Genomic DNA, 12,244 nt, shown 5'->3' with positions numbered 1-12,244 from the left:
AGACTCAAATAAAAGAATGTTTGTGGTAGACTGAATTACTGGCCCCAATTCTTCATCCTTCCCAGGAGTCTAGAATATAAATAAGAATCACCCTATCCAAGTCTTCTAAACAATTATTTTATACAAATTGTTCTTACTTTTTCTATTTCTACAGGTATACTGATGTAGCAAACATCAGACAGCATGCATTAATGATCACAAATCTATCCATCCAACCAGCAAATGAGTAACTTTATGGAGCCTTTTACTATGTGCCACATACCATGTGAAGAAGTTCACATATACACATAATGAAGATCTGGCTGCTGCTTTCATAGAGCTCTAAGTCTAAATGGAAACTTATGAGTGATGTAGAAAGCCACTAAGATAAACATGAGAGCAGAAACTTAGAAACATTTCTTTGAGAATACAGAGAAAGGACTTTATACAGTTCAGAGGGTCTAGAAAGGTTTCACAGTGGAGGTGGCATTTGATCTAAACCTCAATTGCATAGAGGAATGGAAAGATCCCCTAAAATATAATTTTCTACTTTCTGGATTCTCAAGATACTACTATGTGCCTCCAGTTGAACCAGACTAAATCTGATATATTTAGCCTCTGTGGTAAAACACTGGATGCTGTGTCGGAAGACCGAGGTTCAAGTCTCAGCATGGCCACCTGAGAGTGAGAAAGTACCACCAACAGGATCTGGCACATGGTAAACCCACAGAATCTCTGTGTGCCTTCCCCAGTAACTCGGGTTATTCAGCTTCACCAACAGATCATTATATGTAGCCAACACCAAAACCAGGCATTGATTAAGATATAACATCAAGTGTCTTATTCAACACATCAAGTTCATTTTGTGATATGTAGATGGCTTCCATTTTCACTCAATTAGTCATTATTTATTTATTAAACTCACTTGCCATATTCTAGGCATTGAAAATACAAAGATGACGATGAACCAACCCTTGCTCTTAAGGTCCAGAAAGTCTTAACTCAGAGTCCAAAATATAGGTTATTCATAATTAAGAGAAAAGCAAACGTTTATATCCCACCACTGTACCGATACTGATGATCTCTAATATAATAATCACCAATATTCATTAAGTGCTTGCTATATGCCAGATACTGCTCTAAAAGCTCTTTGAAGATGCTTTTTTTTTTTTTTTTTTTTTTGAGAGAAAGTCTTGCTCTGTGGCCCAGGCTGAAGTGCAGTGGCATGATCTCGGCTCACTGCAAGCTCTGCCTCCCAGGTTCACACCATTCTCCTGCCGCAGCCTCCCGAGTAGCTGGGACTACAGGCGCCCGCCACCTCGCCCTGCTAGTTTTTTGTATTTTTAGTAGAGATGGGGGTTTCACCGTGTTAGCCAGGATGGTCTCGATCTCCTGACCCTGTGATCCGCCCACCTCAGCCTCCCAAAGTGCTGGGATTACAGGCATGAGGCACCGCGCCCGGCCTAAGATGCTCTCACTTAAACTTCACAGCAGGTCTATGCCAAAATACTCTTATTATCTGCGTTTTATAGACGAGAGGCTATGAGAACTGCCTAGATGTAGCAGAGCTGGGATTTGAACTCAGGAAGCTCACTCTAAAGCCTATGACAAGTTAATGGATCATGAGGCCCATTGCCACACCATCTGGACTTGGTTTTCTCTGCATATAATTCTGCTTTTGTACACTTTAGCAATGAATCTAATTTGAAACAGTTACTACACAAGATCCATCTAGTTTCATACTCTGTGTCTTCAATTTTGTTAAACCCCAAACTAAACATAAAATTACATGTTGGTACCACCGAAACCTGTAGCCAGGAAGTTTCAAAATGATGCATCTTTTCAATGTTTTCATAGAGCAAACATGAAACACCAAGTGATGAACAGAGAGACTGTATACAGTATGACCAACAGGTATTTATTTATCTGAGCCATCATGCTTACCTGGGGCCACTGAGGGAACTGCATCTCTGAAAAAAACTCTTAACTAGATTCCAAGTTCTCACTCTGCAGTAGCAAGATACAACCCTTTCTTTTAGAATCAGGGCCAAGGCACTCTTTAACTTTTCTTAACTCCTATGAAAATAGTCATTTCACAGATGCTTTTCCTTTTTCAAACAGCCTCTTGTTTTCTTAAAGGACAGACTACAGAGGAGGAAAAGGGCAGCCACATATTGTATACATGACTGATTGTACAAAAAGAAGTTACTAAACAGCTGGAGGGGGCGATTCAGTAGTAAAGGAAAATAGAAAGTAGTCACTCTCTGGGGTAGCCATTGCATTTTATTGTATAAATAGCATTCTAACTTGGAAAGGATGCCCCCGAGGAAGAAATGAGTCTATTTTTCTAGGCTCCCCAAAGTGCAGTCTATGATCCAAAGATAACTGCATCATGATTTAGTCATAAAACACACACCACTGTGATGAGTATGTACTTAACACACAGCAAGTCAACAGGCAAATATACACTTTTTATATATGTACTATGGCATGGCATACTAAGACGTCACAAAATATTTGCTCTCGTTTTCTCTTTTCTTTCAACTGTTAGTATTTGTGTTAATTTTATACATATACACATACACATATATATACTATATAAAAAATACATAATAAACACTAACTTTATCATTACAAGTGAAACAAAAACTGCTTATTTTATTTCATTCACTAATCTACATATTACCTGAAACCTGAAGTGTGATTATAAGCAAAGAGATTTCATTTCATGGGGATCCACAGCATACTCTGAGGCAATTCCAAAAGAGGACTCCCAAAATTATGACGATTAATATTGAGACACTGTAACATGCTGAAGTAGACGCAGAGATCCCAAAGTGAACATTTTCAAGGCTGGCACAGGTTTGGCTTCTAGTATATTTTTTAAAAACACAATCTCATTGCTTTTCATTCACAGCTAATACATTCTTTTGAGCATATTTGATTTGAAACATCTATCCTTAGCAACGTATCAAGGGCCACCATCATCCTGTCAAAACCAACTTTCGAGAGAAAACTGAGCATATCTTCTTAACATGTCAAAAAACTAATCCAGTTCACATCACAGACCAAGCACTGTAAGATGTTCTGTGGAAACCCAACAGCAAGTAATGTCAGGACACTGAGCAAATGAGTAGTAAGTGTCACAGCAGAGGGACCCCTGAAAGTCTTCCTGGAAAGAGGGAGTTACAGGAGCATTTCAAGAGTCCCAGTAGGTAGAGTGGAGTGCATACTTCAACTGTGCCCTCTCCACAGGCCCTTACCCACACCAGCACTCAGTAAGCCAAGGGGCTATGGACAGAAAAATACCTAAATACTCATCAGCAGGGAACTTGCTAAATAAATCATGGAACTTGTATATAGTGGAATAGCATACATAATACTTAAAAAGACTTAAGTAGAAAAATGGATGGATCTACAAAATATGTTCTTACCTGAAAAAAAGCAAAGCATTCATAAAACAATCTAATTAGAATAACTTTTTCCTGGTTTTAACTATTGTGACAAATTTTAAACATACAAAATTAGAGATCTAATGAATCTGCACATACCCATAATGCAGCTTTAACAATCAGCAGCTTATGGGCAATTTTGTTTCTTTTTTTATCCTTCTAATCCCAATTATTTTGGAGAAAATCCCATACACAATATTGTTTCTATCAGTATGGGTTATACTGTATTATATATGTCATACTATGACATAGATTAGTATTTTATATTAGTATATTATCTCTAAAACATAGAGATTCTAAAAACATCATCACAAAATTTGGCTAAATTTTAAAATTTATTATTTTTTAAATTTTAATTTATTTTATTTTATTTTTTAGTTTTTTTTTTTTTGAGACAGAGTCTTGCTCTGTTACCCAGGCTGGAGTGCAGTGGCGCATCTCGGTTCACTGTAACCTCCACCTCCCGGGGTCAAGCAATTCTCCTGCCTCAGCCTCCTGAGACTACAGGCACGCACCACCACATCCACTTAATTTTTGTATTTTTAGTAGAGACAGGGTTTCACCATATTGGTCAGGGTGGTCTTGAACTCCTGACCTGGTGATCCACTGCACCTGGCCTAATTTTTATTTTTTTGAGATGGAGTCTCGCCTGTCACCCAGGCTAGAGTGCAGTGGCGGGATCTTGGCTCACTTCAACTTTCGCCTCCTGTGTTCAAGCAATTCTCGTGCCTCAGCCTCCAGAGTAGCTGGGACTACAGGCACCCGCCACCATGCCTGGCTAATTTTTTATGTCTTAGTAGAGAAGAGGTTTCACCATGTTTCCTAGGCTGGTCTCAAACTCCTGAGCTCAGGCCATCTCTCCCCCTTGGCCTTCCAAAGTGCTGGGATTACAGGCGCGAGCCATCACACCGGCCTTAAAATTTATTATTAGTATGCGGATATATGACTCAAATATTTTCTGAGAGGAAATAAAAATATAAGCTAATGGTCATCACTGGGAAAGGGGGCTAGGGTGAAGGGCAGAGACAGCTTAATTATTCACTTAAAAATATATTTATGTTTTTTGAGACAGAGTCTCGCTCCATCACCCAGGCTAGAGTGCAATAGCATAATCATGGTTCACTGCAGCCTCGAACTCCTGGTGTCAAGTGATCCTCCTGCCTCAGTCTCCTAAGTAGTTGGAACTACAGGCACATGCCACCGTCCACCATGCTCAACTACTTTTTCTGGAGGGTGAGAGATGGGGTCTTGCTGGTCTTGAACTTGTGGGCTCAAGTGATCCTCCTGCCTCAGCCTCCCAAAGTGCTGGGATTACAGGCATGAGCCACCGTGCCTGAACAAAACTTTAGGTTAGTTTAAAATTTAACTACAACAGAACCGGCTATGCCAGGAAGAGCAGCAGAAAGGGTGCCATGACCAGAGGGAGACAGCAAGGTGTCAGTAAACGATGAACACAGGAGGTAGAGCTTGGCTGGAAGATGTGCAATCAGTCTTTCATGTATTAATGGATTCAAACTCTAGCAGGTGACAACGTCCATCAGCTGCTGAATACGAATTCTCGAAATGGGTAAAAAGTATAGAGAGCTGTGAACTCAGGGACATTACTGAACATAATTATGATTCCAGTAATGTGCAGGGCCAGACAGTTATGAGATGAAATGGCCTCATCTCAACCTCCCTACTGCCATATCCCACAACAGTATGCATCACTGAAAGTACTGGGATTTTAAAGGGCACTTCAAAAACGCTACTTTTTTTTCTTCTTAAACAAGTTAATGTCTTAACTCCTCTTTTCCTTATCTTTAGTCCTTGTAATTTATCTACCTTATAGGTTGTAAAAATGTGATTTCCTTTCGTGGTGGTTCTGTTTTCTTTGTTATATCTATATTAATACAGCCCTGGGACCCACTAGGGGAACTGCTGGACTACTTTTTAAAAAATTAGCCTTTCTGAGTGCTTGTTTACGCTGAATTCAGATACAATAAAGTTCTCCAAATTTTTCAATCTTACGATCAGTATAGTGGGAGCTATGAGAAAATGATATATAAAGTAGCTGTCACCATTTTAACACCTCCAAGAAATCCAAAATATTACAAATATATACAAAAGTCCAGAAAGACTGGTCTCAATTAGACTAGTTAAAAGCCTAAATTTCTGAATATATTTTTCAAGAAATACTATTTTCCCACTTTTAAATATTACTTAAGGCTAGTAAAATACTCCTCAGTAAATGTCAAAAAGAGAAATGCCTTTAATGAACAGATGGCTAATGTTTTAACTTTTTATGAGCTTCACCATAAGTAAGTTCTTTCGAGGACTTTAAAATAGTTCTCTTAATTGGGTTATATCCTTCCCCCCACAACTTTGTTTATTATTTTGCTTACCAAAACCCAGTATTTCTAGATAGCATAGAGAAATGGTCTACCTATGCACTGGAAGTGTAATTTCTAAACAGATGATATTTTACTGTACTTAACACCAAGGACCTGTTTATTTTACAAAAATGCTTCCCAGAACAAACAGCTTTATGTACGATCCAAAATAAAACTAACCTAAGATATGGTTGAGGAATGAAATAATATTTTGTAAATAAATTGCCCAATTTTACCGCAAGAGGCTTACGTTCCTCTCTGCATATAAATGGACATTTTTGGTCAGTCTAGAGATTTACTCCACCAATAGTTGAAAAGACCAAAAGAAAGTGCCAGCTGAGGCTATGCCTTCCCCAGGGGTACCTGTTTCATCCGGGGAGCTGGGTGAGGCACTGTCTTGGGACAATGTTGTCCAGCTGGACTCCTCATCGCTTGGTGCCAGGTTCTGGATCCGGTGCAGTGCACAGTCGGTTTTGGCCCCTGTTTTCGGATGATCCTTCTTGGTCTCTGGGCTGGATGACACCGTGGCTACTTGGCCGTCTTCAGGGCTGGACTGGGGTTTGCTTGGTTTCTGCAGCAGCAAATCACCATTCCCAATGATGGTGGAGGCCTGGCCCTGGCCTGGCTGGGATTTCTCTTCCGCAATCCCATGGCGGTTGCCTTGGTTCTGCTCTAGTTCTCTGGCTGAGGTTTCCAGATCTGCATAGTAATTTAGGAAGCTCTTAGTTCTCCTGGGCTGGGAGGGTAAAATCTCACAGCCCGAGGAATCCTGTGGGTGGGGCTCTTTACCCTCTAACTTCTCAGAAGTTATGTTGATGACTGCAGTGGGGCTCAGGTTTTTGTTGGGGTCCTGCTGCCCTTGTTCTGCAGCCTTCCGGAGCTGGTTCTCCCCATTTTTCACCAGCTTGATGTTGGCAGAGCCATTTCCCAGCAGGGGCTGTGCAGCTGGATCTGAGAGGCCCATGGCCGCCTGGATGTTAGTTAGTGCATATTTTTTCCTGCATTTGGGAGGTGTGCTGTTCTTGGTTTCTGTGTGTTTTATTTCAGCGTTCAACAGTTCATTGTGGGAGGAACGGAGGTTAAGGGTGTTTGGTGGTGTGGCTGGGCTGTTCCGATTTGTGACGTCTGTAGTTCCGCTGCTGGCCATAAACACTGCCAAGGTGTCCACACCTGAGTCAGCTGGAAAAAAAAAAAAGGTCATTAGACACTTGCCGTGATTAAACTACTTAGTATATTATACAGTGCGAGTAAATATTTTTATACAGAAAACGAAAAGAAGAAATGCTTCCACTGCAAATACATTCTCATAGAATGGACCCATTTTCCTCTTTATTTCACCATTTGTTCCTATATTAAATAGGAGCAAATAAAGGGCTTAACGTGGATAACCAAAAGCCAATTTATAGAAAAGCTAAGAAGTCTGAGGACCTAAATTTTACTTAAAATTAAAAAACATTTCTCTTTGAATTCACATAAAAGCATTTTCTTCTGGTGGCTGGTCTTCATTTTTTACAAGCTTGAAAAACCATCCCCTTTCCAAATATTCCCACTACATTTTTATTCTTCGGTTCCTTCAGGCAACAACAACAAAAAATTGCTCAAGATTCCTCTGGGGCTTCAGCATTCTTAGTCAACCCGAAAGGTCATTGTTCAATGATGCTCCATACATCCAAGGTAATTTTTCTCAATCATGTTTAGAAACTGTGTTCTGAATGCCTGGAAAACCAAACCTCCATTAGAGTTTGCTAATGTCTTGGTGAACATTTTTGACCTGGGCTTACTGTTTGTACTAAACAGAAATTTTGAAGAAATGGCTTAATTTCTGAAGAACTCGCACAAAACTATTACTGTAGCATTGAAACCTTGGCTACAGACAACATGTTAGAGCTCCCAGAGGAGTTTGAATATATTCCACTGAATGAAAATACAGACTCAGCTGTTTGCAGTCATCACGTGCCTCTGCAGAACTCCTAGGAAACTATCAGACAATTGCATTTATCTCAAATATTGTTTGCGCTGTTACTGATTTATTCTATATGTCTCTTGCTAGGAAGAAAGAAAGGTTTCTTAGACTAGAAGGGAATAAAATTCATCAGCAAGAATTCCTAAGGTTTCAGATTTCTCAGTCTATGAGGAGTGACTTCTTTCTTATCTGATCCTTTTGCCCTCCACAGAGACTTTGATTATCTCTACCTCAGCAGCAGATCAACCAAAGCACAGCTCCTAAAATTCCTGAAATTGTATTCTGACAATTCCCTCTTCCTCCCCCAGGCAAAACAGGGATCTTCACAGGAGAGGAGGGCAAGAATTTCCCTGTTTGGGAGCTTAGAGGTATCTCTCCATCATCAAATACTTAGGTTGGGCAATTTTACTAAGTTACTCATTCTAGAGTCCCTATGCTTCCAGGAAGCAAGGCAACATTCATTCTCCATTCCAGACCATGGCCATTTTTATACAGAATGACCATGTGGCCCATAAGAGAGTCCAGGGCTGTAATCCCAAGGGTTAGGATCTTGGGCCCTATTCTTTAAAGTTACTATTTATAAGGCTTCCTTCTTACCCAGCACCCCACCTTAGTTCTTAGGCCTCATTTTACAGAAACAGAGAATGTTGTGTGGTTTTTCCTTTTGCCAAATTTCCTTTTCCTCTACCCAATCCACTGGAAGGTTTCTGCCTTTTAAACAATACTCTTGACAATTAAATTTTTAAAAAATTGTTTCTTTATTACTGTTTGACTACAACTATTATACCATTTTATGGGAAACATTATGTTTCAATTTATAATTTAACTTCACTCAAGAGTAGCATTTCATATGAGAAGGGCCTACCTGAAACCTACATTAAGTTTTCCCTGAGACACATATTCAGAGCATAGATACATGAGAGAAAGTTATTTTTAGACTCTTAGGTATTTAGAGTGACATTACGAGAAAGTGCAAATCTGCTGGCTTCCTAAAAGGCATGGCAAAAAATTTCTATGTATGATGCTAGGTACTATTATACATTCTAGCAATGTTATTAGGGAGATATTTTTATTTACTTTGTTTATAACCATACATATTTTCAGAAAGAATACCATCAGAATTTCTAGGTGATTTTTAATATTTAAGTAGCTTTTATATCCTGGATATACAGATTAAGACTTCTAGCCACAGCCAGGTGTTGTGGATCATGACTGTAATGCCAGTACTTTGGGAGGCTGAGGTGAGCAGATCACCTGAGGTCAGGAGTTCGAGACCAGCCTGACCAACATGCAGAAACCCCGTCTCTACTAAAAATACAAAATAAGACAGGCAGATTGCACATGCCTGTAATCCCAGCTACTCAGGAGGCTGAGGCAGGAGAATCGCTTGAACTTGGGAGGTAGAGGTTGCAGTGAGCCGAGATTGTGCCATTGCACTCCAGCCTGGGCAACAAGAGCAAAACTCCGTCTCAAAAAACAAAAAAAGAAAAAAAAAGACTTCTAGCCACATTTTCACAGTCTTTGGTATCCCATTACCCTCTCAGGCGCCATGTAACTCTTTTGCTAGAAATAATGGAAGGCAGGCAGGAGTGGGAAGAGGCTGAATGGAAAAGGACCATCCAAAACAAACTGAATGAACAAATGCAGCTCTGTATATGCCATATTTATTGGTTTGTTTATTTACTTATTTATTACTTTTGAGGCAGGGTTGGTTATTTATTTATCATTACTTTTGAGACAGGGTCTTGCTCTGTCACCCAGGCTGGAATACAAGTGGCAGGAACATGCCTCACTGCAGCCTCAACCTCCTAGGCTCAAGTGATCCTCCTACCTCAGCCTCCTAAGTAGCTGAGACCACAGGCGTACACACCATACCTGGTTAATTTTTTGACTTTTTGTAGAGACAGGGGTCTCACTTTGTTGCCCATGATGGTCTCAAATTCCTGGGTTCAAGTAATCCTCCCACCTCAGCCTCCCAAAGTACTGGGGTACAGGCATGAACCACCAGGCCCAGCCTGTATATGTTGTTTTCATATATCAAAACCTGAACACAGTTTGAGTAATATCTTAGATATTAAATAATGGTATCATGTGGAGGCAAAGGTAAAAGTTCAATACTACAGCTAAGGCAGCCAAGCTAATCCCATGAACTATAGAATTCCTCCAGGAGTTACATATTAGCTGGGAAGTCCTTGGGCTCAAAAGGGTCATGAAGTAGCTAGAGGTTAGCAAAATCCTAGAAAGATCAAGGCTGCAAGAAAGCAGCCCCAAGTGAGAGGCAGTGCTGTAAGGGTTAAGAGCACAGATCTCATGGTCAAAGAGAGAAAGGCTCAAGACCTATCCAAGCTACTTACTAGTTAAAAATGGGGCAATAATAGTACCTGGTTTACATGACAAGTAAAATGAGCAATGCCTACAGAGAATTTATAACAATAAATGTGAGCTCCAGTCACCACTTTGTACCCAAGTAATATAGTGCAGGGCTGCCTGCCAGGGCCCCCAGATTACCCCCTACTCTTATTGGTCTGAGTGATTAAAACGGTCTTGTTGCAGAGACACACTGGGAGGAAAGAGACTAAGAAGGAACAAAGAAGTTGGGTCTATGAGGGTTTAATTATGAAAACAAATATATACATTCCTCAGGTTTAAGAGGATAGAGGTTTGTGTTTCTCTTTAAATAAAAGAAAATCTTACAATATTTCTTTAAACCTTCTAATATTTAACTGTTTTCTTTGGAATCAAAAGACCTAAGAAACAAGACCAAACTCTTTAACACAACCGACAAGTTACTTAAACTCCCAATTTCTTTGCTGTAAAATGAAATTATAATAGTATCTACACCTCATTGAGTTTTGCTGGGGACTAAAACAGATGACTGTCAAACCTTTGACATAATGGCTGGCATACTGTAAGAGCTCAATACATGTTAGGGATTATTATGATCTTATAGCTCCCTCCTTCCTTGCATACTTTTATTTCTGACCACCATACCTCAAGCCACCACTGACTGAGCACTTTCTTCTTGCTGGGTACTGTGCTAGGAATTGGAAAACCAACGAACATAAAGTCCCCACCTCTAAGTGCTTTCAAACTTGTAGAAGAAAAATACACAATAAAGTCACAGAAATCACCCAGTGTGGCGGGCGGCAGGTGCAGAGGAATAAATGGGCTACTCACCTAGGGTTGGAGAGGATCTTCAGGGAAGGGAGGATTATTATCAAGGGAGCCTGAACAAATCAAGACGTGAAAGGAGACGCGTTATGATGGAGGGGAAGGGCAAAGGCAGGGATTCTTCTCAAGCATGCTCTAACACTTTGGACCTGACCCTGAGGCAACAGCAGAAAGAATGAATGGAAGGCTGACGTGTACATTCTAAGTGTGTGTGTGGTGTATCTGTGTATATGTTGGGCCTTTTTCCTCTAGCATATTCTTCAAGCAAGCAACAACTATGATGAAAAGACATTAAAGAAGTAATGTAAACCAGGCAATTAAAACATCAGTGGTCATCAGAGAAACAGTGGAAAGAGGTACACAGACAGTGTCTCCTGAATCAGCCAAAGAGGTAGGCTGGCCCCATTTTTAGGCTCATTCTCTGGCCTTGGACTCTGCCATTTACCACAGGGAAGCAGGAGCAGTTGGGAGGCTCTTTGTAATAGTCCAGTCAAGAAAGCGGGAGAGGACAAGGTAGTCACAAGAGACTTAGGTATGGGGGTGAAAGTCTTACTCTCCCACTACTGCAGTTCCAGCTCTGGTCATCCCTTGACCAGGGTAGAAAGATAAGGTTCCCATTAGCCACTTGGATTCAGAGGTGAGGATTGAAGAGTCTGGTGAATTGAGTAATTAGAAAGACACTGGTGACTTCTATCATGTCAGCTTCAGGAGAATGGCAGAGGTGGGCAGAGAGTGAGCTTTATTCAAGGAGCTTCACTAAGAACACAGTTCGGGGACACAGGATAGTAGCTGGAGGATGACCCAGGGTTACGGGGAGGACTTTTTACTTTTGAAGATGAGATTCTACCATTGTTTAAAGGCTATAAAAGCAGAAGGCAACAAAGAGAGGAAAAGTGGAAACACGAAAGAGGAACAGAATAGTAAGGTAGAAACCAGGTGATGAGCAAAGAGAAGGGACAAGCGTGGACTGGAAACAGTCAGCCCTGCCCAAGATAAGGGACACTTCACGCTAGGAGGGAAGAGAGGCAGTAAGGACAAGGACACGTATGTCACTATAGTGACACAAAACTGAGCAAAAGCGAAACTGACCGACTTAATTTTATCTATGAAGAGAAAGTTTTCCCAGAGAGGAAACAGTCTAGGGGTGTGGTGTAGCAGGGAACTTAAAAAGGTGATGAAGGTGTCAAATGTGTTGATATGTACAGATGAGGGTGTGCCCTGGGACCTGGCCTGTAGAAAGCAGGAAATGAGGGGACTGCACGGTAGAAAGGGTAAAGAAGTGGGAGAAAAGGAAAAGGCCAGGGTCA

At 40.7% G+C, this 12,244-nt stretch overlaps 1 protein-coding gene across 10 annotated transcripts in view; it reads right to left on the bottom strand.

Moving 5' to 3' along the window:
- The window catches only part of LOC105487718 (amyloid beta precursor protein binding family B member 2), a 410,283-nt gene that overhangs the window by 197,958 nt on the left and 200,081 nt on the right, over positions 1-12,244 (bottom strand). For all 10 annotated transcript variants that reach the window (XM_071093688.1, XM_011751293.3, XM_011751301.3 and 7 more), the window contains one exon: positions 6,167-6,982. In XM_071093688.1, the coding sequence (XP_070949789.1) occupies positions 6,167-6,982 (816 nt within the window). The remainder of the gene's footprint in view (positions 1-6,166; positions 6,983-12,244) is intronic.

This window comes from Macaca nemestrina, chromosome 3 (assembly GCF_043159975.1).
Source record: "Macaca nemestrina isolate mMacNem1 chromosome 3, mMacNem.hap1, whole genome shotgun sequence".
NCBI classification, from domain to species: Eukaryota; Metazoa; Chordata; class Mammalia; order Primates; family Cercopithecidae; genus Macaca; species Macaca nemestrina.
The sequence above is the reverse complement of the archived record's forward strand: the minus strand, read 5'-3'. Positions and strand labels throughout refer to the sequence as shown.